Raw genomic sequence first — 25,520 nt, 5'->3', positions numbered from 1 at the left:
CACTTACACGCCGGCCATACCAAACATGCCCGTAGCGTCGCGGATCTTGGCAACGTCGCTTGCGGTGAGATGATGTTTCTGGCTGAGGAAGAAGTCTTCGAAGATCCTCTCGATCTCTGCGTCACCTGGGCTCCTTCCTGCGACTCCTGGGCTAGCGTTGCCACCGTCGGGTTGATGACCGGAGAATTGGAGTTCGATAAAGCCTCTGAGACCGGTCCAGAACTCGATGGAGCGGATGCGGTTTTCGTGCAATCTTGAGATGCTTGGGCTCAGCGGTGGGGGGACTGCTGTGCCGGGGTATTGGGTGCTCGATCCGCCTGGTTGGGAGAGTGGGCCGAGGGGGCGGGCGGCATTGCGCGCAGAGAGCCCCGAAAGCGTCTCGTCGTCGGTGGTGAGTGTCAGTTCCGGGATCGACACGCCGGAGGCGGTGCGATTGTGCGACGGTCGAGTAGAGATCGGTGCTGGCGCCTGGAGATCGCTTGCACTCGGCTTGGTCGACGACGGCGCCGGCGCATCCGACGTCGACGACATCGATTCGTACTGTGCAACTGTGTAGGTCTTTTGGCTAAAAGCGTGAAGTTGGGCAATCTCGTCTTTGAGCAGCTCGTTGACCATACGGTGCCGCTTGAGCGTGTTTAGGCCGTCAAAGGCGTCCGAGACGATGACTACGTCGTACGCTTGCCCACATCCGCCTGATACATCCGACACCACCTGAAAGTGCCACAGCAAGAGAAGGAAGTCAGCACGGCGCAATCACGACCAACAGAGGATGAGGAGGGAGAGACTTACCAAAGTTGACACGTTCTGCACCTTGGACCGGATGGCCGACTCGAGCTCCTGTGATGAGACCATGCTTGTACGCTATATAGCCACGAGTTACTTTTCGATGATGATCCAGACGATGGTGATAGCTGCAGTCGAGGGTATGTCGAGGGAGAGGATGGTATGATGAATGCAGCTTGTCAAGTGCACGCAGTGTGAGAGTGTGACACAGCTCTATCAGATAGATTTGGGCCAGAGCGCGGGATTCCAACTTTTCTTAAGAAGCATTGCGCCCTCTCGCTTGGCTCGGGGCGCGCCACGGCCCTTTTTGCTCAACCGGAATGGCTGGTGCGCGGTCGATCTGACATCCTTAAAGCAGAAACTGGAGAGCTGTTAGACCTTGGAAAGTGAGGTTCAGTGGCCACTTTCAGCTGGAAGGACGCCGTTGGACCCTGAACGCACAGCTTCCTCTTGACCGTTCCTCGACATCAACCGCGAGCTGTGCTGGACGACGGCGAGGAGTCAAGGTCAAGATTCGCTGCAACCTGCGCAATATCGCAGCTGGAGGGCTGGCTGCGTTGGACTTTCGCCTCTGCCGGCCCTTCGTACCTTCCGCCCTGCGAGCTAGCCGTCAACGGCCTGCTCTCACGTGGCCGAGCTCGAAGTCTCATCTCAACTTTGCAAGGATGCAAACCACGCTCCCATCACGGCCAAAACGCATCGCCTGCATCCAGCTCGACCCAAAGCACGCCGATGTTGAGCAAAACACCGACAATGTTCTCGGACTTGTCAACAGGCTCATCGCAGAAAGAAAGACAAACCCGGTCGACCTCCTTGTCCTCCCGGAACTCGCGCTCACCGGGTACGTCTTTGAGAGCAGGCAAGAGATCGAGCCGCTTCTCGAGGATGCGCGCATCTTCAAGGGCCCCACAGCCGCTCTGGAAGAGCACGAGTCTCAGACGGCATCGGCGTTGATCGCTTCCTGCAAGTCCTCCTGCCGGTCGTCCAAGCAGCCGAGTCTCACGCTAGCATCTCACCTGGCGCGGTACCTTGCGTGTCATGTCGTCATTGGCTTTCCAGAGCTTGGTTCGCATCAAAGCTCGACATCCGAAGCTGTAAGCGCGCCCTTTGATGCGAGGCCAGTCGACGTTCGATCTGCACCGTCGTTGGGTCACAACGCTGCGGAGACCGAGGACCTCGCCTTCAACTCAGCTGCGCTCTTCTCCCCCACCGGCGCCCTCATCCATGTCTTTCGCAAGCACTTCCTCTTCGAAACGGACGAGATCTGGGCAACGCCCGGACCTGGCTTCGAATCCATCCGCCTGCCTGGCCTGGGCACCGTCTGCGTGGGCATATGCATGGACCTCAACCCGTATCTTTTCGCCACACCCTTCGACGCCTGCGAGCTAGCCTCCTTCTGCGTACAGAGGAATGTCGATCTGCTCATCATGCCCATGGCATGGCTGCTGCCCAAGGACGAACAGGACAAGGAGCAGACGAGTTTGTCCACTGTCAACTACTGGGCTTTGCGCTGCAGGCCGTTTTTTGATCGAGAGCAGAAGGGAGAGGATCGGACGAGATATCTCGTGGCTACGAATCGGGCGGGGATCGAGGGAGAGTCTGTGTTTGCGGGATCGTCGAGCGTGCTTCAGATGAAAGGCGGAGAGCGACCGGTCCTGCTTGATAGTCTTGGAGCGAGAGAGGAGGCGTGTCTATTGGTCACGCTGCCGGAGTGAGCCGTCGCTGATCCTCGACGTAGAAAGGTTTCGAGCTGATGCTCGCTACCAGACCGAGATCGACATGTATCGCTTCATTGTTAATCTCATGATGACAGTCGAGCAACGTTTGCCCACCTACCTCGCCAACGGAGCTCCTGTTGATCCTGGTAAGCATCGCCATCGACACATGCTTGCCTTGGACTGACAGTATCGATTCGCCATTTGCTGGCTTCTCGAAGCCTTCAACGGATAGTAGAGCTCTTGGCACAGCACATTATGCGGCGAAGTGGGGCACACCCTCTAAAGCGCCCCTGATCTGCCTCTGGATCCGCCCATCAGGTCGGGCTCTGACGCCCAACGACATCCCTCCGTCGGAGGTAAACCTCAGAAAGCGATGCTTCTTGAGCTTTATGCGCAGGTCCTGCCAATTGGTGGTCCTAGTCACCCTCACTGGTTCTGCCGCATGAATTCGATCCCACGCCACCGCTTCTGGCGCTTTGGCCTTTCGCAAACCGAACCATCTGCGTTTGCCCTTCACGTCGAGGGGTGGCACGTCGTATCCGTACGCCACCTGTGCCACAGCACTCGAACCGAAAGTTCGGTGCGTCTGATCGATCCCCTTCACCCAGTCAACAAGATCCTGGCTAGGTGGATCTATGACGACCTCGTTGAGACGCGAAGGATGGCGAGTGACGCTAATCAGATCCGGCGAGCGATACGCACGAGCGTGGAAACCACCGAAGTCGGCCAAGGCCCGATCCAACTCCCCTGCCCATACGGGGGGTGGTTGACCCAAACCAAAGATTGGTCGACCGTCCGAGTGGAATGGGCGAGACATCCAGAAGTTGTACATGCTCCCGGGGCGTGTTGGGGCCGCGGAGGTGGAGTGTTGGTAGCGACCCGAAAGGAGGTCCGGGAAGGTGATGCGTGGGTCGGCGCCGGTAGCGCTGATCGGGGCAGGTGCCCTGCGAGGTGGCGAGGCGCCGCGAGTAAGAGAAACGATCGTAGTCAGGAGGAGGACGAGCCTCATCATGACAAGAATCCGCATGTTGAGATGTTGGTCTTTGCAAGTGAGGTCGGAAGGCGAGGGATTGGGACGATCTCCTGGAGCGAAGGCTGAACCACAAGCCACCATTCAGCTATATACGACGCATCGTCGTGGCTGATCGATGAGCGTCACAAGACAACGCTTGTTGATGAAGGCGCATTCCCATATCTCATCACAGCTTTCCCATCTCATCGGCGCCCATGATGGGCTTTGAGATCAAGCAAAGCGAACCAAGAGCGTACCCACATCACGTGTGGGGAAGTGGGTAAGCTCGAGCATCATCTACCAAGCATCTCTCCCACCAATCCGCATTTGTGTGGGAAGACGATTGATCCATTCATTCAAAGAGTCGCTTCGTCGACTTCATTCTGTGGGACGAAGGTGCCAAGACGAGCTCGAATGGATGACCGGCGACGATGCCCGTTCGCGCCGACCAACTGAAGTGAAGGCGGGAAATAGAGTGCGACGCTCGACGACCACACCATTGTGTACCAGTCGGGTGTATCGATGCCCGCTTCGGTCTCAAAATGTGCCGAGATCTCTTAGGACGCATGAGATGGGTCGACCACTTACGTCGCTGAACATCTCTCCACCACCTTGGTGGAGCCCAACACGGGGTCAGCGAGCGAGTCACCGGTAGTCGATCGTTCGACGCTTTCTGAAATGTTTTGTGCAATGTCCCATCGAGCTGCGCAGTGGTTCCGCTTTGCATCGTGCGCAGCGAGCAGGTTACCGGACGCTCGATCTTTCGGTGCCTTCTAACAACTCGTACCACAACGCTTTGTGCGCAAAGGTGTTGTGCGCCAGTGTCCCGCGAGCGCAAGGTATATAAGCACGGAGTCATCCTCGCCGCAAATGCCGTAGCCTTTTGCACCACCTTCCTCACCGCAGACCGTCACCATGGGTCGCATCACCAACATCTACGCCCTCACGGCGCTGGCAAGCATCGGCGGTCTGCTCTTCGGCTTCGACGTCTCGTCGATGTCTGCGATCATCACCACTCCCAACTACCTCGTCTTCTTCGGCTCGCCCTCCGCGACGGTTCCCTGCGCCACCCGTCCTGGAGCACTGTGCAATCCAGGTCCGAGCGCTGGCCTGCAGGGGATCATCACGGCGTCCATGTCCGCTGGAGCGCTCGTCTCCTCCCTCCTCTCCGGTCTTGTTGCCGACCACTTTGGTCGTCGACCCGCGATCTTCCTGGGGTGCATCCTCTGGATCATTGGCTCGTTGTTGCTCTGCACGGTGCAGAACGTCGTCATTCTCATCATCGGTCGTGTGCTGGGCGGGGCGTGTGTCGGATTGTGCTCCGCCCAGGTGCCCGTCTACCTATCCGAGCTGGCACCTCCTCGGCTGAGGGGCCGACTGATCGGATGTGTGCAGTGGGGCATCGCATGGGGCATCTGTGGCTTCTGGTGCATCTCCGTCGCCGCGGGCTTCATCGGCAACCGAATCGACGGCGAACAGGACGGAAGGAGCACCATGTCCTTTCGTCTGCCATGGGGATTGCGTCTCGTCCCAGCGACAGTACTCATGGTGTTGGTACCGATGATGCCAGAGTCGCCGAGGTACCTTATTGCAAAGGGTAGGAATGACGAGGCGCTTGGGATCTTGGCGAAGGTGCATGCAAAGGGCGACACCTCCTCGGCGTCCGTCCAGAAAGAGTATCACGAGATCGTACGCGACATCGAGGAGAGTCAAGCCGACGGCTCGGGGTATGTGGATTTGTTTCGAGGTGGCAATCTCTGGCGGACGCATATTGCGCTTTTTGTGCAGATCTGGTCCTCACTCACGGGTGTAAGTTCTTCGTGTCTTTCTGCTTCTACCGGAAGTTAAGCTGACGACCGTCTCTCGTATCGTATGCAGTTGAACATCATGACCTTCTACATGACGTACGTGTGTCAGATGGCGGGTCTGTTGGGCACTTCTGCGCTCGTCCTGACAGGTTTCCAATACGTCGTGCTGGTGATCATGACGATCCCAGCCATGTTATGGGTGGATCGACTCGGTCGTCGACCGCTCCTCCTCATCGGCTCGACCATCATGGCCATCTGTCTGTTCTCCATTGCCGCCCTCATGTCGACCCGTGGTCATCCATGGCCCGACTCACCCAACGCCGTGGTCTCCTGGAAAGTCGACGGCCTCGCATCGCACATCATCCTCTTCTTCTCCTACCTCTTCGTCGCCGCCTTCGCCCCGACCTGGGGCCCCGTTTCCTGGATCTACGTCCCCGAACTCATCGGCAATCGTCTTCGCTCCAAAGCTGGATCGCTCGCCACCGCCGCAGGTTGGATGTTCAACTTCGCCCTCGGCTACGCGGTTCCTCCTGCTTTCCACAATGTGCGTTGGAAGACGTATGTCATCTTCGGATGCTTTTGCGTGGCTATGACGGTGCATGTGGCATTGGTGTTCCCCGAGACCGCAGGGAGGAGCTTAGAGGAGGTCGAGGAGATCTTTGCGTCTGGTGTACCGGCGTGGAGGACACGGGCCCGTTCCACACGCATCGTCGACGTGGGTGGCGACGCGACGAGGGGCAGCGACGAGGACAAGTTGGACAGCTCAGTGATATAGAGTCACTTGGTGACACTGTAGAATGAATCAAAGACTGCTTGGGCGCCTTGCAAAAAGTCATCACAGCTGGGTGTTGCTCGTCGGATGGTGTGTGGTTGAGGCTGACGAGTCGGCATGGCGCAGCTGTCCACTTTGGGCGTCGCCCGGCAGCGTGAGTGTCTGTCCTCGATGACACTCTTGTCCAAGCTGCCTCAGCATCTGACTTCAAGCGTTGGCATCACATTCTCCTAGAGCCATCTCAAGTCATCTCGGCGATCCCGTGCCATCATCGGAACAATGCTACACATGCTTTGAAAGAGATACTGTACATTCGGCCCATCGAACCTACTCCTCCTCGCTCAACTCGCTGCTCTCATCACCCCCATCCTCCTCCTGCTCCTCTTGCTCACTCAACTCGCTACTCTGCCCATCCTCATCGTCGCTGCTCTTCCTCTTCTTGCCCTTGCCCTTCTTGCCCTTTGCCGTGGCCTTCCTCTTCTTCGTACTGATATTGGCCATGCTCCATTTGGGCCCCGCACCACTCGCTTTGCCGGCTTTCACCTTGACCTCGCTCAACACCCGGACAAGGTCGGCGGGCAGATAGGACCTATCATAGATCTCGCGTTGCACCTCTCTGCTGGGCAGGGGTTTGAAGATGTCGCCTGGCAGCGTGACCTTGCCGGGGTAGGATTCGATGGACCATCCCTTCTCGGCAGCGCGCTTCTTGATCACCAGCTGAGCGAGCTCGGACAGCGCATAGATGTTTTCGCTCGCGCCCTGACTCTCGGCATCGCGGACGCCCTTGACGCGCGTGGCGAGGTAGAAGAAAAGCGACACGTTGGACGGTGTCGCCAGGGCGTCGAGGAAGAAGTCGAGGTAGCGGATGAACTGCATGAGATCTTCACGGGTGTCCCGGCTGAAATCGGGATGGTGGGCGAGCAGATGCAGCAAGCGCGGGAAGGACACGTCGAGCTGCTTGAGCCGCTGCTCGGGTTGCAGACCGCGCGCGTTGGACTGACAGTACCGCACCACCATGTTGCGGTTCTCGTCCTCCGGGTCGTACGCCGCGAGGAACGACATGGCCAGAAAGCGGCTGTCGATGCGTCGCGCTTGCAGGTAGGTCAGCAGCTTGTACAGGATCCGCGAGCGGACGTTGAACGATTCGTCCTGGATCGTGAAGGCAAGATCCAAGTACTCGCGTCCGATGAAGGCATCGTACGAAGGGTGACGCGCCAGCTTGAGCACGCAGACTGCGGCCTGGAGGCGCATGCGCGACTTGGCCGGCGCGGGCGTGTTGAGCGCCTTGGCCTCTCCCGCTCCCACCACGGCCCACAGCAGCCGGAAGACCGGCTTGGCCATCTCCCCGGCGCTGTCCGTCTCGCCAAACGCCTCACATCGCCTCGTCAGCACCTGCAGCGACAACAGCTTGGCCTGCAACTCGTGGTCGACCGCCGCATCCTCGATCCAGTCCTCGCTGCCGTTCGCGTACGCCTTGGCCTTGCTCGCCGGCAAGGGTTTGAGCAGGATGTCGGACAGAATGGTGCGCACAACGGTATTGCTGACGTTCTCCGACGCATCGGGCGCATGCTTGAAGAGCTGCGCCAAGCTGTTCAGGATCGCCACCTGTCGCTCCGCTTTTGCAGTGGCCAGATGCTTGGCGAGCGAGTCGAGCACTTCTTCCAACACACCAAAGGCCACGCTGCTCGAGACCGACGTTCCCGGCGTGCCCGCCTTCTGCCCGACCGCCTTGCGTCCGCCACGAGCCCCACCGGTAGCAACAATCGCCAGCAGCTTGGAAGCAAATTTGGCCTGCAACGGCGTCCCCTTGAGCACCAGCTTGGCCAGACGCTCCACCGCCTTCTTGTCGAGCTGCACCTTGGCCGCGTTCCACTGCGCCACCGAGGCGAGCGCCTGCAAGCACGTCTGGGTGAGCATCGCATTCGACTCGTCGAAGAGCGCCTTGCACAGCTCGGGCACGTGCATCGCCAGCATAGCAGGGCATCGCTTTGCAATGAACTCGAGCAGCTCGTTGGACGACGCGCGGTGCGTCTCTGTGTCCGACAGCTCGCTCCCCTCCTGGGACTGGCTCTGACTCGATCCCGTTTTGGATCGCGGCGACGCTGCAGAGAGCTTGCGTATGAGCGTAGGCACCGAAGACCGATTCAGGATAAAGTAGGATCCGCCGCGGAGGAATACGGTGAGCGTGTCGAGGATGCTCGCATTGGCATTCTCTACCCGTCGCAGAGCATCGTTGCGGCTCTTGACAGCCGTCTTGAGGTCGGTCTGCGGGTCAAAGCAGGTGCGGATGAGACGGTAGATGCGTGCGTCGTTGAGCTTGGCAAACGCGTGCAGGTCCGTCTTTGCGCGTTCGGGATCGGCAAACATGGTGGCGCATCGTCGAATGCGATCGGCCATCTTGGTCTTGACCACGTTCGAGTCGAGGTTGGGCGCCACGTCGCCTCCGTTGTACTGCTCGCAGCACTCGAGAAATGTGTCGTAGAGAGACGGGCGCGAGTAGATGAGGTTGCTGAGGCGAAGCAGTCCCTTGGTCGCCTCGGGCTCGAGGTACTTCATCACAAGCAAGAGACGACTCGTCCATGCCGCTTCGTCCTCGTCGAGGTTGGTGGGCATCGGCAAGATATACTTCTCCACTGCGGCGGCCACCAGCACTTGCATATCGCTGTTGCCAGTGTAGAGGCACTTCAACACCTCTTGTGGGATCCACGCGAATTGCTGGATTGCAGCAGCATCGTTGTTGTCGATCTCCGAGTAAGCCATGTCGAAGAGCTTGCCGACGGCTTCGAGCGACTCTTTGCGCACCAGCATCTTTTTGTCCTTGCATCGATCTGCAAGTTTGAGCAACACCGATTTTTCGACGTGGTGCAGCGCCGTCTCGTAGTCGAGCGAGCCGAGCATCTTGGCAGTGGCTGCTCGCACGCGTTCGTCAGGCTCCAAGAGCTTGGCCTCGAGAATGGGAGTGAGGTCGTGGCGCAGTTCTGGGTGGTGCACGAGGATTGCCTTTGTCGACTCGGCCCACACCACACGCAGACTGGACGACTTGTCGTTGGACCTGCCCAGCCATGCTCGCCATGTACCGGCATATCTTCGCGCCAGATCACTGGTCTCGGCAGCAGCAGAAGATGGCTTCTCGGCAAACATCTGGCCCAGCACCTTGGTTGCAAGCACGCGAAGCTGCACATCTTCCGCTCGAAGCTCCTCCTCCAGCTGGGGAATGACGTTGAGCAGAAGCGAAGGCACGACGCGGTTGATCTGGACGATGAGCGAGTGTGCGGTCTGAAGGCTTCCCAGGCGCTCGTCCTGATCGTCTTCGGAAGTGGCAGAGAGGATGACTTCGTTAAAATACTGAGCGACGTTCTTCTGCAGACGATCCTTGGTGTTGGAGCAGACTTCGACAGCGATGCGATGCGCCGAGGGGTTGTGCTTGATCGCTTTCGGTGTGAAGTTGGCCAGGAGAAGATCGAGCACCTCGGAGGGCAGCGTCACACACTCGTCGATGAGCTGGACGAGCACGTCGGCCATGCAGATCTCTACGTTCTTGGACATGTCTGGCCGTGCGAGATCGAGGAAGCCCTTGAAATAGTCGGTCATGAGCTCGTCTGCGTTAGCAAGGTCGCAGATGAGCACGACCGACTTGACATTGCTGAGGTTCTCGAGTAGGTAAAAGTACTCTGCATATTGGGGACCATTTGGTTTCGAAAGTCCGCCTTGAGACATGGTGAGCTGGTGCAGGAAGAACTGGAAGATGTCGCGCAGCTCTGAAGGAGTGAAAGGCGCATTGGGAGCGAAGAGCCGAAGCATGTCGGCGAGACAGCAGGCGACATTGGCCTTGACGGCTTTGTCCTTGTGAAGCATGAGGGCCGGGGTGACGAGCTCCTTGCAGATGTCCTTGAGCGAGTTGACGTCGACGGCATCCTGGTCCATCTCGCTGAGCTCTGTGCGTACTTGACGAACGCGCTTGAGAAGCGCATCTGTGGATGTGCCTTTCTGATAGAGCTTGCCCTTGAGTGTGAGACGAGCGAGCGCTTGCCTTCGCGTTGCTGGCGCGGAGGAGCTCGAGGCTGAGCTGACTGTGGATGTTGCGGTCACCATGATGGGCCGTGTGGTATGAAAGCGAGGCTATGGGCCTCTCTGTGTGTTGCGCGGGGTATGATCAAGTGCTGGTCGTCGGCGGTTGGATCGCGTGACCTGGTCAGGGCGGTTTCGAGTGCTGAAGGAAGTGACTGTGCCCGAGTACGGGACGAGGTGAACGCTGATGATCCAGTCTATCGGACGATGCTGAGAAGCGGGTGGGATCAGAAAGACTGAGTGGCCGCTGCTGTTGCTTGGGTGAAGAGGCAAGGGAAAGATAGCGAAGGAGGTCCAGCCAAGATGCAGCCTTGTCGAGTGAGAAGGGCGCGTCGAGTGGAGCTGCGCATTCCACTCGCGCATAGAGGCTCTCGAGCCAAGGGAGGCTCAGCAGCGCGGTCTCGTCTGGACCCGCTTCCTCTGCCTGCCTGCCAAAAAAACCGGGCGCGAGAAGTGTTGCACTCTTCTGCAGAGCGCGTCTCTCAGCCGGCCCAAATCCCTTTATGCCTCTCAGCTTCTTCAGTCGCGTTTAGCACAGACGCGTCGCCTGCCAGGAAAAGGGTTCATTCCGTCTCACTCCGCACAGGCTTGTCTTTTATAAGCACATGGTCTCTGGCGCTCAAGATGCCAACCATGTCTTTGCATTGCCTTTGAACGCTACGACACTGACAGCGAGTTGGTCCTGGCAAGCAAGGCCATCTCCTCTTCCATCTCGGTGAGCGCTGTCCGCATTTCACGGCCCGAGCGCCCACCCTGGTTCGACCTTCCAAATCCAATGTCGAGCTCCTCGATGGCCTGTGTGAGCAACTGCTTTGCCAGATCGATGCGCATCTCGTCCGGCACGCTCGGTGGGTCTCTGAGGATCGAGAGCGTCTGGCCGTCCTGTGCGGAAGTCTGCTCCATGGCCGCTCGGCATACCGCAGCGGTAGGCGCGGCGCTGTTCTGCATCGCGGCTCCGTTGAACCCGTGCGATGCCATGCGCTGCGCATTGTCGAACTGGGCAAGCACCAGCTTGGCAAGCGTAGCGATGGCGATGGCTCTGGCCGGATGACCCTTGGCATAGACGGGCGTGTTGGACGCTTGTGTGCCCGCGACCACCAGCATCTGCATCCGCACCGCTTCGTCAAAGCAGTACACCGCTGCCTGGGTATTCGAAGCGTCTGGCAGCTGCGCCAACAGCGACGAGCCTGCCTCGATCAAACATGTCGTGGCCAATCTCAGCAGCTGGAAGAGCGGTTGCCACGAAGGCGGGTATCGTTCGACGAGCTGCGGCAACACCGAGGCGCATCGGTTCCACGCCGCTTCAGCCTGTCCTCGGTCCAGCCATTGCGAGGCTTGATGAAGAACATCCTTGGCATGTTGCGTGTCCTCTGCAATGCCCGAGGCTGTCACGTTGGACGCCGCATGGCACTTGTTGCACTTGGCAACACCAGCGGCAGCGTTGGCCTGCGCCTCGAGCGAGGACCCATCGATCCAGCCTCCGCACCGCTGCGGGCACCACACCGCGCGTCGTGGGTCAATCCAGCTGTTGGACGACGGCGGCCGCGCACCAAAACCATGCTGGGACGAGGACGATGCCGACATTGGCGACGCAAATGGTTGCGAGTTGGCAGACGACGATTTGGCGTGGCTCTGGCGGCACAGCTCGCATCGGCAGTCGAAGCAGTAGCGCTTCTGTAGGTACTTGCGTCGGTCCGCGTACGTGTCGGCAACGTCGACGTACGAGATGAGCAGCTCCTCTCCTGGCTCAATGGCGCGCAGAGCAACAAGCTGCATGATCCTGTCTTCGCCGTCGTTCCACTTTTGCTGCCCTCCTTTGGCAGCTCCGCCGAAGGGAAACACCACGGCTGAGTTGGGTGTGCATGCGTGATTGATCATGGCCATGCTCGGATGCATACACACTCCCATTGAGTTGAGATCGCTGTCGGTGAGCGTGAACGAGTTGCACGAGAATTGGCAGACGAGGTCGAGCAGCTCGGTCGCCGAGTCGATGCCTAGTGCTCGCAGTGCGTCGCCTTGCGAAAAGGTCGTCTCGGGCTGCATCATTTCGTCCAGGTTGGCCTCGCCTCTCGAGACTGGCGCAAAAAGCGCTGCTGCACGAGCCGCGGCGGTGAGGTACTGCGCAAGGTGAATGGCAAGCTGTGCCTGCTGCTGCAGCTGTTCAGGTGCAAACCTTTCGCGGTGGGAGCACAGCTCGAGCAAGTCGCCGCCATCGCCCCGAGCCTTGTCCTTGCCGCCGGTGCCGATGCGACTGCGAGCCCAGATCCATCGAGCGAGCGCGCGCATCATCGAACTGGGCAGTCGGATGCGATCTTTGGTGGTTCCGGTATAACTCTTTGCACCTTCCGCGTCTTCATCCTCTCCATCACTTTCCTGAAGATGACCAGCTGCAGCCGCGGCGGCGACCACTTGGTCGTTGTCCTGGAAAGAGCCGACTCCAAATGGTGCGGCGGCGGCTTGGTTCTGTGCATGTCTGCTTGCGAGGCGCTGATCCAATTGCTGTTGCTGACGCAGGGCGGATCGGTAGGTATGAAGCTGATGCATTGCCTTGAGCGCCTTGCACTCGTCACGGTGCGCGGGCCAGTCCTTCCTTTGGCAGGCATTGGAGCAGTAGCGAATGACCTTGCAAGCCGAGCAGCGTTGAAGCTTGGAGTCGGCCATGGGAGGCGAATAGCATGCGGAACATCGCTGTTCCAGCAAGGCAGTCGAGAGCACCGCGACCTCCGGGCGAACTCGAAGGAGGACATCGCCAGGTCGACAGCTCGAGATGCCGGCCGCTGCCCATCCTCCCGGCGCTGAGTACGAGCTGGACAAAAGCTGCGAGTAGGAGTACGACATCGATCCTGACAGAGACCGGGATGGGTTGGGCGGCGAAAAGGCAGACGAGGAGCTGGAAGTGGAAAAGTCGGCAGGTCTAGGACCATTCTTTGGGAGAGGGGCGTAGAAGAGTGCACGTTCGCTCGAGTAGGCATCGAAGCGCAGCTCGAGGTCTTGGATGTCAGGCAGCCTCACACGGCTACCGGCAGCGCCTGGTTCGAGTCTGGCTCTGTGCGGCTGCTGCTGCTGCGAAGGCCGAGATGCTTGCTGGTGCATGCCCTCTTGTTCGCCGAGGTGTGAACGCGATCCGCCGGCTATTGGTACAGCTTGGGTCGCTCGACCGGCAGCGATGGGGACAGCGCTGGGTTGCGACGGCGATTGCGAGTGTGCTGCGGAAGGTGGGGCTGGCGGACTCATGTCAAAAGCCATGGGGGCGTCCTGAGCCTGACTCGCGCCGGCGTTACCCGGCTGAGAAGCAGTAGGAGCACCGAAAGGATTGCGGCGTGCATCCCTCTGTGCTTTGAGCGCGGCGAAGGAGGATGCTGAAGACATGCTGCTCAGTCTGCGGCTGTTGGGTCGCGATGCGTGATGTTCGTGTCGAAGCGGAGACGATGGTGGAATGGGGGAGGGTCGCTAGATGATAGCGAGCTTCAAACGCCCGGAGGACAATGGGACACAGATAGAGAAGGAAATCAATTTGGACGGCGACCTGCTTCGGATTAAGCTTAGCTTTCCGTGCTCCCGGATAAGAAGGCAGAGGCGAGGCTTTCTATGCGACACGCCCTGCAAGGACGCTCAGTCCACAAGATCTGAGTTGAGCCGGGTCGATAACCGACAGACGACATCGCTCTCTTCTTCTTCTTGGCTTGGTTTGGCCTGGCTGAGCCTTGAGAAGCTTGCCGAATTTCTCCTTCGTCTCTCGTCTTCTTTCCGTTGGTTGTTTCAGCGACTCTTCCGATCTGACATTCGACGAGGACCAAAATAAATATTTCAGTCATTTACGCGACACGTCTCGAGCTCACGCAGCGACGCGTCCGCCGGATCAATTTACGCCAAAGAATTGTGATTTTATGAAAGAAAGAGCGTGATGAGCAGGCTGACAGGCGGGCGAAAGCCCTGTTTGATGAATTTCCACACAGGCAGGCACAGACCCTTTCTCTTTGAAATCACATTTTGCATGCACGTCGCGTTTGGTTCGAGAAAGGGACATCTCCGAGATGATGCTGCTGAGCAAGCGAATGAGCCACAATTGGACAGTCCTGTGATACCGTATGTGGGGCGTTGTGATGAGGTGCGGACGGAGTCGAGCGTCGTCAATGACGAATCGGCTGCGTACGAGGCAATCAGAGTAAGAAGATCGCACCCGTTTCATAATTTGCGATCCAAGCGTGCCTTCAATAAGTCACTCCGATTCGTGGCGGAAGTCGCATGCTTTGACCTCCTCCATCCATCCATCCATCTTCGCATCCTTTCGTTACGCCGTCGTCCATAACTATTGCATCATACCCTCAACATTGCTTCATCTCTCCAGCATCGCCGCTCAACCTCGTACGCTTATCAATCCTCCAGCATCCATCCAGCTTTAGCATCCAGTCATCGCCTCTATCAGACTCGATCAAGTCGTCCACGTTCGCACGGAATCGTCACCTGCTACTTTGCTTCCCTCTGCATCTTTGCCATCCAGTACCTCAGTCGTCCCTCCATCCTTCATCAGGCACCACAAACTGCTGTTCATGACCGCCTGAACATCCAGTCAGCTAGCCAACTTTTAGGCGACCAGACCACCGCAGCTGGGTCTCGCGTCTCTCTCGCTCACCTTTGCGACGACAATCCGCCAACGAACGACCCTGTCGAGCCTCAAAGCTTTGTGACGCACCAAAATGTCGATTCGGCAAGGCCTCATTTCGCCGCCACTGTCCGGCAGGACGGACAAGGCGGATCAGCCCCGCATTCAGGACGCACACAAGTTCGTCAACGCGGTCGATGTCTTCAGCCGCACATCATCAGCTCAGCAACCACAAGCGAGTCATTTCCAGCATCACAACCATCTCCCGCACAACATCCGCAGTCCCGTCAAGAAGCACGACGACCATCTCTCGGATGCGGAACGAGCTTCGCGTCCCCTCACACCACCTATGAGCAAGGACGTGCGCCATGATCAAGAAGTCAACGATGGCAACGACTACGCTATGCGTCACCGGACCGATTCGGAGGGCGACGTCGTCCATGCTTCGGTTGCGGTTCAGCAAGCACATGTGGAAGCGATGGCTGACCAGCCAATCTACCCTCAGCCGCCAGTGCCCATAGCAGGGCTGATGCCGGCTGTGTCCATCCATGAACGCTTCCACACTCTCAACCAGGGCATTCCGTTCGAGTCGGACGACGAGCACAATCCATTCCTCGACCGTCGCCCGTCCGCGGCATCCACCTCGACATGTCGAGCTGCCGCTTCAGCTTCTCGTCCGCATCACTCGCACCCCTACTACGACGAGTTCGACAGCGATCAGGACGCTGAAGGCTCTGTTCACGAAGACGACATGGATCGTGATTTCGACGGCGAGACCACACCCCGAGCGTCGTCTTCGCAGGCCACCACGCCACCTCCTCTCCGTGCTCGGGCCGGCACGCTGCGACCTGCTCGACCTTTCTCGGAACGCGTGAGCGTGGTCAACGAGCCAGTGGTTTCGACCATGCCCATTCGCGATACGCCCAAGAACCCGTTCCTCGCAGGCGGACCAGCCGACAACGGCTTCCATGGTCCCAACGGCCATGTCGCCTATCGGCGCGCCAAGCAGATTCCCGGCAAGGAGCGTGGCAAGATCGCGTACGTCTTCCGTGGCCAGAGGGTCACATACGCCGATCCAGAGTACGATTCGGAGGAGGATGATTCGGAGGAGGATCAACGTGCCAGGTCGAACGAGTTCAATCCGTACTACAAAGCAGAGCGACCTCCGCGACTTCAGCCCAGGCTCCTCTTCCCGCCGACAGCGTCGACCAGCTCTTCCCTTCCGACGCAAGGGGACACACGGCGGGGTGCATCGCTGCAAGCAAGGTCCAGTCAGAGCAGCAGCGCACGCAGCAACAGTCACGAGGGGCGGGACACGCAAGCGCCCCGCGTTGGGGGCGGGCTGTTTGCCGCGCAGATTGTGGCGCAGAAACAGCACCACACGTCGGCGCCATCCAGCTCGGCTAGACTACAGAGCGTCACACGCGACAGCGATACCGCGGCGGCAGCGTTTGAGGGTCGTCAAGCCGCTAGAGATGCGCTGCTGGCTCGTCTCGATCACACAAACTGGAGCGACGATGATGAGGACCAAGACGCAGATGAGCGCCATCACAGCCACAGTCGTGCGCGAGGAGACAGCGTGGCCACAGTGGTGGAAGAAGAGCACCAAGTGGAGCGACATGCGCTGTCACGCTCGCAAAGCCAGTGCAAGCGTCTGTCGGACGAGCTGCAACGAGGCCATGCCGAGGAAGCGGATGCGCTGGGTCGACCCATGAAGCGCTCGCGTGCCTCGTACGCCTACTAGACGGTCTTGTCGCTGCAAACGTGTCCCTTTTTCTCGTCTCACGATGCGACTCCCTCAGACAAAAGACATGGCCTGCTCCATACACAAAACATTCCCAAGGATCCGGACCGGTTTTCATAGCATTGTTCCACATACACACAGCATACATTCCCAAGTCAGCAGCATTTCAGTCTCTTCGTTCCCACATCGTTGTCGTCATCGTGAACGGCATTTCGTGACTGCGATCGTGAATGACCGCATTAAACTTTATGAAGAGCAATGTGACCACGATAAGAAGAGAAGACTGATAAGAGAGCGTGTCGCTGATGATCGCTTTTTCAGGTCTGCATTGTGAGATCGATGTGTGTTGCGATGAAATTGCGCCTGCATCGTGGAACGCGCGTCACAAGGCCATGGCTGCGGTCTTCCTGTGACTCGCTCGCCCTTTCTCCTCTCGTCCTGACTCGGAGCGCACGGCAAATTGGACGGCAACAAGAGCGAAGTCGGATTCTTCTTCGGTCAATTTCAAGCGCCCTACGCCCTGCAGCTGCAGCCAGCGAGCACCCTTTCGCCCCTTCTCCGACGTCGGATCGCAGCTTTGCTTTGCGAAGGCAAAGGGAGAAAGCGATCAAAATTTTCGCCTGAGAGCAGAGCAAGGATGAAGGCTATATTTGTGACCCGGTTAGAAGGCCGCTTCATTCGTCCCCTTCAGTCGTCATAATCTCTCTTAGAGCACAGCTGCGTCACTGCCGGCAGCCCTCTTGTTAGTCCGGTTCAGCCCGGCCTACCCTTCCTCCTCGCTTTCACCTCCCCTGCCCTTTCCTCTCTCGGCCTCTTTCCCTTCCGCCGCTTCCGGTCTTGTTGCTCTCCCCACCTCGAGGCTTGCTTGGCACCGCTGCAGCTCAATCAGCTCCACTTGCCCCGCGTTCCTCCAGCCCTGCATCCAAGCTCCGCTCGCTCGCTCCTAGTCATACCTTTGCCCTCCCCGCCCACAGAGGCCCGCGCGTGTGTTTCGCTTATCATGTCTCTCCTCCGTGTCGCCCTCTCCCGGGCCTCCTCCTCGTCATCGCTAGCCGCCCTTCCTTCCGTGACTGCCGCAGCTGCCGCCTCGCTCCCTTCCACCACCGTCTCACCTGCATCCCGTCGAGCTCTGTCCACCTTTGCCTCGCCCTTTGCAAGCATGACCTCAACGTCACAGTCTAGGAACCGCTCCCTCTCCCGATCCTCCTCCTCCTCTGGCTCCTCCTCCAGCATGGCCGTCGACTCGGCATACGGCTCGTCGTACACAACGCAGGCCTCGTCCTCGCGCAACTTTGCCTCCTCCTCCAAGTCCGACGCTGGTTATAAGCCTGTGCTCACCACCAAGACCATCAACCCGCACGTGCTCGAGGCCGAGTATGCTGTCCGTGGCGAGATTTCGAATCGTGCCAACAAGTACGCCGCCCAGATCGCAGAGGGCAATGCGGACCTCCCCTTCTCTTCGGTCGTCACTGCCAATATCGGCAACCCGCAGCAGCAGCCTTACCTCGCACAGAAGCCCTTGACCTTCTGGCGTCAGGTGGCTGCCTTGACCGAATACCCAGAGCTCATGGACCAGCCTGGCGTCGACAAGATGTTCCCCAAGGACACGCAGGAGCGCGCCAAGCTCTTGCTCCAAGACATTGGCAGCGTCGGCGCCTACTCGCACTCCAAGGGCGCCTCGATCGTCCGCAAGCACGTCGCCGAGTTCATCGAGCAGCGTGATGGCTACCCATCGGATCCCGAGCTCATCTACCTCACCGCTGGTGCCAGTGGCGGAGTCCAGCTGTTGCTGCAGGTGCTCATCGCCGGTCCCGATTCGGGCGTTATGATCCCCATCCCGCAGTATCCGCTCTACAGTGCCGCCCTTGCGCTGTACAACGCCCAACCTGTGCGATACGACCTCAACCCATTCGACGACTGGTCGCTCGACGTCGACTCCATGTCGCGCTCCATCGACGAGGCCCGTTCCAACGGCGTCGACGTTCGTGCCTGTGCGGTCATTAACCCGGGCAACCCCACCGGCCAGTGTCTCTCCTACGAAAACATCCAGGACCTCATCCGCATGGCCTACACCAAACGCGTCGTTCTCCTCGCAGACGAGGTCTACCAGGCCAACATCTACCAACCCGACACTCGACCCTTCCACTCGTTTAAAAAGGTGCTGATGGACTTTTCCAAGTCGAACGATGCTGCGGAGCGGGAGATCGCGTCGAGCGTCGAGCTGGTTTCGTACCACAGCATCTCCAAGGGTGTTTCTGGCGAGTGCGGGCGTCGTGGTGGCTACTTCGAGTTGACCAACATGGACCCGGATGTCGAGGCGCAGATCTACAAGCTCGCCTCGATCTCCCTTTGCCCCTCGTTGCAAGGGCAGATTGGAGTGGACATGCTGGTCAAGCCGCCTACGGAAGGATCGCCCTCGTACGAGCTGTACAAGCAGGAGACCGAGGCGATTCACGAGACGCTCCAGACGCGATCGGAACGCATGGCGAGCAAGTTCGCCGAGCTCCCCGGTGTCGAAGTCGAACCTGCTCAGGGAGCTCTGTATCTGTTCCCCCGTGTGACACTGCCCAAGAAGGCCCACGAGGCGGCCAAGGAGAAGGGCAAGAAGGTCGACGAGTTTTACTGTTTGGAGATGCTCGATGCGACCGGAATCTGCGTCGTCCCCGGAAGCGGGTTCGGTAAAATGCCAGAGAAGGACACGGGTGCGTGTTTCTTCCGAACCACAGTGCTCGCCAAGGAGACCGACGAGTTCATCGAGAGGTATGGCAAGTTCCACAACGAGTTCCTCAAAAAGTACGAGTAGCCAGCTCTCGAATGTACGATATGCCTTTTCATAGAACGGTTGGATGCGTAGATAGAATCAAGTCATTGTAGATCAGAAGAAGGCGAGGAGTGTGTGCGTGATTGGGAATGAATCTGAGCTGTTTTTGCATGTCGTTCCTCAACGTATTGCGTCCCGGACTCTCAGCAGACGGTAATCATCACACATAGGCACGCTGCATCGACAGACCAGGCATGCATTCGTGCGTGAATGCGACTATACGAGTCGACCGGCACCTCCGCGACCCGAGCTGTCGCCGGCATAGCTTCCCGCCTGCTTACTCGCCGCTCCCTTGGCATTGAACTCTCCTGCGCCCGCACCTCGATTCCTCTCGTCGGCCGGACTGCCGCTGCCTGCCTTGGCACTAGTCGTGTACCCATCAGCGCCATGAGTATCACCAGCATAGCTTGGCGTGCCACCGCTATGCGCGCTTCTGCCTTGGCTCTTGGCCCGGTCCGCAGCGGCATTGCCCGTCCCCGTGGTCGGCGGCTCGATATCGCCAAAGCCCAAGTTGCCCATGTCGTCCTGCTCCATCAACCCTTTGTCCATCCGACACTGCAGATAGGCGCGCGAAAGATGACGACACTTGCCATTGTCGTTGCCGTTGTACTTGATGCAGTTCATGTATTCTTGCATGACCGATTTGCATTCGCCTGCGATAACGGAGGGAAAGGGTTAGTGAAGATCGGAGGTCAGGTCGTGGTGTTGGGAGTCTTACCTTCGTGGTCCAGCGGGAAAGATCCCCGCTCTGGAGGCGACACTTTGAAGTCGGAGAATGTGGGGGGACGACCGAACGACATGTTGCTACGTGATAGTGTCGGTGTGGTTGGTGGTGGTGATGAGGGCACCGCGACGGCTCGACTCGACGGGAAGCTACCACCGGAGAGGAAGCAAGGGTCCAGTGACGAAGCGGTACAGCTGTTCGGTCAAGCTTGAGTAAGTCAATGGACACAGCACCGGGGTCCGGGAAGATTGGCCTCGTTTCCGGTGTGGAACGTTGTCGCCTACCGAGAAGCAGCTGCTTTGTCGTCTTCGCGAAGAAGTCGCCGAGGGGTGCCAAGGTGGAGGATTCAGGGTCGCAATCGACGCTCAGCTCAGCAGGCAGGCGAGGTTTTTTTCGAGCTGTGTTTGATCGGCAATCTCGTCGTGGAATAGGTTGGCCAAAATCTAGGTTAAGGGTCCAAGAAGCTTTCGAAACAGAAAGTCGTTGCTATCGTTGCTTCTTCTTGACCATCCCCATCACACCACAACAAGGTCGGTCGAGCAGGCGACGACCACCGAGCACGATGCCGACATCCACAGCTGATGCATTCGCGCACGACACTTCAGACCCGCTCGACGGCGTCGACCACATCATCGTCATCGACAATGGAGCGCACAACATCCGCATCGCCTCCATCCCCTACCCTTTCCCCTCCGACCTGCTCTCTTCGACTATCGATCCGACCGTGCTCGCCTCTACGATACCCATCGATGTCTTTCCGAACGCCATAGCGCGCACCCGCTCGCCGCACACTATTCCTTCATCCACCTCGCCCACCGCTCCTCCTCCAGGAGGCAAGACCTCCCTCTTCGTCTCCTCCCACATCCACACGCTGCTCGACGACTATGCCGCCCTCCACCTCCGCCTACCCCACCAGAGCGGCGTCATCGTCGACTGGGCAGCGCAGAAGCAGATCTGGGACCACGTCTTCGCCAACCACCTAGCAAAGCTGCCCGGGGCGACGGGCAAGAAGGGCAAGTTGCTGCAGGGCAAAGCGGTGATCCTGACCGAGACGTATTGCAATGTCGAACCGGTGCAGTATGCGATGGATCTGCTGCTGTACGAACAGTATGGGGCGCATGCTGTGTGGAGGACGAGTGCGGCAGGGCTGGTTGGATTGGGGACCGATGTCTTTCGCACCCCACAACCGTCGGTGTCAGAGGACGACACGCATAACGAACAAGACGCTGCGATGGAGCACAATGAGCCGTCCACATCAAAGCGACCAGCACGCGCACCTCGAACCGCAACAACAACCACCAGCACGACCGCGACAATCCCTCGCATACTCCCCCCGCCACTCCCCCAATCGCTTCTAGTCCTCGACCTCGGCTACTCGTACTGCCACGCCATCCCCATCCTCCACGGCCAACCGCACCTACCCTCGATACGCCGCCTCGACCTCGGCGGCAAGATGCTCATCAACCTCCTCAAGGAGACTCTATCATTCGGTCAGCTCGACATGATGGACGAGAGCTGGTTGACGTCCCACATTTTCGCGCGGGTGAGCTTTGTCGCTGCCAGCGTGGGCCGACGATCTTCGGCCGGGTTAGGGCAGAGAAAGGCGGCGGAGTGGAGCTATGAAGACCTCCTAGCGCTGGAGCGAGAGGGGAGAGGTGGGATCGGGGTGACGTGGAGTCTGCCGGACTATGGAGGTGGCGATAAAGGTGGGGAGGAGAGGGATCGTGCCAGGTATGGATACATTCTTGACGGTCCGAATCCGCCACGCTTCGATGGTGACGAGCGACGCAAGCGATCGGTCGACTGGGACTCGGCCTTCATCGCCACCTCCTCCCCTACCACCTCTCGTCGTCTGCCCCCCTCAGACGAAGACGAGGAAACCCAAACCCTCAAGCTCGCCACAGAACGCTTCTCGATCATGGAAAACCTGTTCAACCCAACGGCCCTATCGCTCGATCAACAGCCTCTACCGCTGCTCGTCCGGGACGCCATCGCCTCCTTCGCCCACTCTGGGCTTCCGCACGCCCGCGCCGCCGCCGACATGATGTGGTCCAACATCATCCTCACCGGCGGTCTCGCCAATTGTGTAGGTCTCAAGCGGCGATTGGAGCACGAGCTGCGCAGTTTGGCGCCCGAGGATGTGGGGGTGAAGATCTGGACCGACGAGGGCGATGCGAGTCTCACGGCGGTGCGGTCGGGAGTGGGGGTGGCGTGCGAGGTGGCTGCGAAGGAGGCGGTGAGACGGGAGAGCTCGAGGGGTGAGGATGTGAAAGCGGGCAAGAAGAGGGGGAGGAAGAGCCGAGCAAGTGTGACGGTGGAAGAGGCGGAGGAAGAGGTGGGCGGGAGGTGGTTGACGTATGCACAGTGGATGAACGCCGGATCAGGAAGCGAGGCGGACATTGTTCGAGCTGCCAATGCCGTGTTCTACCCTTCCTTTGAAGGATAGCTGCAATTGCTACGCTTTTGGGACGATGACAGGGTTTGGAGCGAACTTGGTACATCTCTACTATCGATCCCAAGCGCAAGTGACTCAACGACGAAAGCGAACATCCTCCAAACTGGTCTCCAGTGCCGAGGCGACCTGCTTTCCTCCAACTTCGTTGCTGCTGGCAGCAACGGCCTCGTGAGCTCCTTCGTTGAGCGTCTGCCCCGTTCGGGCCGCCTGGCCAGTCGCTTTGTTCGTCTTCGAAGACTTGCCCCGAATGACGGTCCACAACTTGCTCCACCTTCCTTCCGTCTTTCTGCCTGCGGATTGCTTGAGACGCTGAAATTCGGGCCAGTCACTATCGTCCTCCCAGCGTCGGTGGAGGTGCGTCGAGGTTGACGAACGGCTCCTGATCGTGCTTGCGGGTTGTCCTCGGCGAAGGGGTTGGAGTTGAGCCTGCGCGCCGAGTGCGATGACGCTGAGGAGTAGAAGGAGAAGCAGTGGTGTCGACCAGCGACTCTTGTGGCTGAACCAAAGCATCTTGGTTTGACTTTGCAGAAGCGTGGCTTGACAGGATGGGTGATATGTGAGGCGCAGTGGCCGGGCCTTTTATGCGCAGTCGACTTCTCTCCCTGCGGGCCGAACCAACGAGGGGTATTATGCTCAGATGAAACGGGGTAGCCCGTCGTCAGAAGACCAGCTCTATGCCTATCGACGACAGGAACACCTTCGGTCACGGGAACAGCTACCTCGATGAGATGCGTCACAGACATGGGATGATATCGGTCAAACTCGGCGCCGAGATGAACGAGAGGACGACTGCTGGCGACAACCTCTGCGAGCACGTCATCGGGTTGACACGCGACGACACACATTGGCGAGGGTCAGGCGATACAAGGGGTTGCAACTCATGCGCCATCAGTGCGTTGTCCAAACACCTGGTAGTGACGCAACCGTCTCGTTGCACAGACTTTGCGAGCAACACACTTTGACGGTCATGTTGTACTTGCGACAGAATGACGACACTCGTGGAAGCAAAGAGACGATGGGGCCAGCCCATCCTCACGGCACCCTCACCCTCCCCCAGCCCGCCCGAATCCCGCTCCTGACCTTACCCAACACACCGCCACCACCCTCAACAATCCCATCCCACCACCCTCTCCTCTGCGCTGCAGTCACCACCTCACTCGGCAGCGTCAGCATCCGCCCCTCCCCGCTGGACTGGGACCGTTTCAGGGCACCAAGCACCACCTCGCTCTCAGCGCCTTTTCGCAGTCGGATCGTCCCTCCGTTGGACCGGATGAAGGTCACCTTGCCCCGTGGGTGGATGACGAAGAATGGGGCGCCGCGTTGCTTCATTGCCTCCAGGATGGGGGTGTCCATCCGGGTACCGGGGAGCGAAACGCCATCGTACAAGGGGGAGACGCGGAAGAGGGGGATGCTCACCGGTTCTGCCGGCTGAGGTTTCTTGCGTTGGAACAGTCGCGACCATCGACTGGAGCTGCGTGAGGGTGAGGAAGAGGGCGAGGGTTGGAGTAGCGGATGGATTGTTTCGATGGATGGATTGAACGGGATGAACTTGGCATCTGCGAGCGGCGCTTTCTCTTGCACTGTTGGCAGCGATAAGGCGGGCTGCAAGGGGTGGGCGTGACCAGAGAGCACCAGCAGCGCCAACGGGAGGATGGCGAAGGAGGTGAGAAGCATGTTGTTGATTGTCGCTGGTGATTGTCTTGCATGGAAGGAGACATAATGCCGTTCGTTCGGACGAAAAGGCCTTTAAGTAGCCCAAGTGATAGCTCGACCGAGCTCGAGCTCGGCTCTCTTTCGTCGAGAGGCCGGGCACAAGGTGGGGTGTACCTATCAATCGGACGATGAAACGCTCTAATCGAAGACAACGGTCACCTACTTCTGGTCAGACCGCAGCAACGACCCACATGAAGGAGATGAGCTCGGCGCAGCTTTCTGTCCCTTCTCGGTCTCTTCAGACCCCGGCGGTTCGGCTCAGATGCTTGGTCTGTCCGGCTTCTCAGACGTTGAGTGTTCGATGCAGCCTCAGAGGCGAACCCGGAGCGCGCGGTACGAAACGGTGCGGAGCTGGAAAACCCCGAGCTGTCAAGTAGGGCGAATTTGCGAGGGTGGCATGGCACGGCTTTGATTCATCGATGGTCGGACGAAGAGTCGTGATGATCGCCTGAACCGTGCCGCAGGATGACGAAAACGCTGTTCGAGCACATGTGAGCTGACTTTGAACGCAGCTGAACTTCATGAAGGCGGCTGCGAAGCGACTCAACGACCAAATGGGCGGTTGCCGCGGCACCGCTGCTGCGCCCAGTGCTCATTGAGGCTGCGCAACAAGAAGCCACGCTTTCTGGTGGGTCAAATTGTACGACTCAGCTTCATTCCGTCGCCACCGACCGTTTTTGAAAGCCCAGAGGAGAACGTGCTGGCTTCTCAATTCAAGTGTAGTGCAACAGTGAAGCGAAGCGCAGCGCTCCGAATGCGCCCACTTGAAGCGTCAAAATTCTGCGCAGTGGGCCCACAAGGCTTGACCCACACTGATGGTCGAATCACACTTCGTTTCTAGTCCTGCTGTTTCCTCGCATGAAGGCAAAAACGCAACATCAGTCAAGACTTCATTCAGATCCACCGTCAACGAAAGCCTATGCCGCAAGCGCAACGTGAGTCGCCGACGATAGCTCCGATCCACGAACCCTTCGCTGATCGAAACTGCATGTCCTCGAAAAGATTCGTCAATCAAGACCCGAAGCGAATAGGCCTCATTTGCTTCTTTGAACACGAAGATGAAGATAGGCAATGCCAGGCAGGATGGGGGCGTTCCTATGATCCAGACTACGCCAGACACTGTCGTAGAAGAAACAGTCGAAGCGCACGAGGGTAAAGCCATGCTGCCGATTGTGGCTGCACCGCCGCTAGCAGCCCCCGCGTACAAAGTTGACGACTTCTGGTGGGTGATCCTTGAAAAAGGGACCATAACGAGCCACAATTACATCTGGGACGCCAGGGACTATTCTTCTCATAAGA

General features: G+C 58.8%; 11 protein-coding genes across 11 annotated transcripts; 5 read left to right on the top strand and 6 right to left on the bottom strand.

Moving 5' to 3' along the window:
* Positions 1–3: 3 nt before the first annotated feature.
* On the bottom strand, positions 4–852 carry PSEUBRA_002382 (BolA protein; the record flags this gene model as incomplete). Its single annotated transcript, XM_016435543.1, has 2 exons — positions 4–711; positions 790–852. The coding sequence occupies 2 exons, from the start codon at positions 850–852 to the stop codon at positions 4–6; spliced, it is 771 nt and encodes a 256-aa protein (XP_016292979.1).
* Positions 853–1,448: 596 nt separating this feature from the next.
* Positions 1,449–2,498, top strand: PSEUBRA_002381 (Carbon-nitrogen hydrolase; the record flags this gene model as incomplete). The annotated part of the gene is made up of 1 exon (XM_016435554.1): positions 1,449–2,498. The coding sequence occupies one exon, from the start codon at positions 1,449–1,451 to the stop codon at positions 2,496–2,498; it is 1,050 nt and encodes a 349-aa protein (XP_016292978.1).
* A 256-nt stretch (positions 2,499–2,754) lies between these two features.
* PSEUBRA_002380 (uncharacterized protein) lies at positions 2,755–3,528 on the bottom strand (the record flags this gene model as incomplete). Its single annotated transcript, XM_059464839.1, has 1 exon — positions 2,755–3,528. The coding sequence occupies one exon, from the start codon at positions 3,526–3,528 to the stop codon at positions 2,755–2,757; it is 774 nt and encodes a 257-aa protein (XP_059321267.1).
* Positions 3,529–4,428: 900 nt separating this feature from the next.
* On the top strand, positions 4,429–6,096 carry PSEUBRA_002379 (General substrate transporter; the record flags this gene model as incomplete). The annotated part of the gene is made up of 2 exons (XM_016435558.1): positions 4,429–5,322; positions 5,392–6,096. The coding sequence occupies 2 exons, from the start codon at positions 4,429–4,431 to the stop codon at positions 6,094–6,096; spliced, it is 1,599 nt and encodes a 532-aa protein (XP_016292977.1).
* A 324-nt stretch (positions 6,097–6,420) lies between these two features.
* Positions 6,421–10,185, bottom strand: PSEUBRA_002378 (Armadillo-type fold; the record flags this gene model as incomplete). Its single annotated transcript, XM_016435534.1, has 1 exon — positions 6,421–10,185. One exon carries the CDS (start codon positions 10,183–10,185, stop codon positions 6,421–6,423), a length of 3,765 nt encoding a protein of 1,254 aa, XP_016292976.1.
* A 633-nt stretch (positions 10,186–10,818) lies between these two features.
* On the bottom strand, positions 10,819–13,530 carry PSEUBRA_002377 (SET domain protein; the record flags this gene model as incomplete). The annotated part of the gene is made up of 1 exon (XM_016435545.2): positions 10,819–13,530. The coding sequence occupies one exon, from the start codon at positions 13,528–13,530 to the stop codon at positions 10,819–10,821; it is 2,712 nt and encodes a 903-aa protein (XP_016292975.2).
* Positions 13,531–14,858: 1,328 nt separating this feature from the next.
* Positions 14,859–16,508, top strand: PSEUBRA_002376 (uncharacterized protein; the record flags this gene model as incomplete). Its single annotated transcript, XM_059464838.1, has 1 exon — positions 14,859–16,508. One exon carries the CDS (start codon positions 14,859–14,861, stop codon positions 16,506–16,508), a length of 1,650 nt encoding a protein of 549 aa, XP_059320733.1.
* A 1,159-nt stretch (positions 16,509–17,667) lies between these two features.
* On the top strand, positions 17,668–19,311 carry PSEUBRA_002375 (Aminotransferase, class I/classII; the record flags this gene model as incomplete). The annotated part of the gene is made up of 1 exon (XM_016435526.2): positions 17,668–19,311. The coding sequence occupies one exon, from the start codon at positions 17,668–17,670 to the stop codon at positions 19,309–19,311; it is 1,644 nt and encodes a 547-aa protein (XP_016292973.2).
* A 234-nt stretch (positions 19,312–19,545) lies between these two features.
* PSEUBRA_002374 (uncharacterized protein) lies at positions 19,546–20,129 on the bottom strand (the record flags this gene model as incomplete). Its single annotated transcript, XM_059464837.1, has 2 exons — positions 19,546–19,982; positions 20,048–20,129. The coding sequence occupies 2 exons, from the start codon at positions 20,127–20,129 to the stop codon at positions 19,546–19,548; spliced, it is 519 nt and encodes a 172-aa protein (XP_059321266.1).
* A 486-nt stretch (positions 20,130–20,615) lies between these two features.
* Positions 20,616–22,499, top strand: PSEUBRA_002373 (Actin-related protein; the record flags this gene model as incomplete). Its single annotated transcript, XM_059464836.1, has 1 exon — positions 20,616–22,499. The coding sequence occupies one exon, from the start codon at positions 20,616–20,618 to the stop codon at positions 22,497–22,499; it is 1,884 nt and encodes a 627-aa protein (XP_059320732.1).
* A 1,041-nt stretch (positions 22,500–23,540) lies between these two features.
* On the bottom strand, positions 23,541–24,182 carry PSEUBRA_002372 (uncharacterized protein; the record flags this gene model as incomplete). The annotated part of the gene is made up of 1 exon (XM_059464835.1): positions 23,541–24,182. One exon carries the CDS (start codon positions 24,180–24,182, stop codon positions 23,541–23,543), a length of 642 nt encoding a protein of 213 aa, XP_059321265.1.
* Positions 24,183–25,520: the final 1,338 nt, after the last annotated feature.

This window comes from Kalmanozyma brasiliensis (genome assembly GCF_000497045.1).
Source record: "Kalmanozyma brasiliensis GHG001 unplaced genomic scaffold PSEUBRA_SCAF19, whole genome shotgun sequence".
Lineage (NCBI taxonomy): Eukaryota > Fungi > Basidiomycota > Ustilaginomycetes > Ustilaginales > Kalmanozyma > Kalmanozyma brasiliensis.
This window is presented reverse-complemented; position numbering and strand designations above follow the sequence as displayed.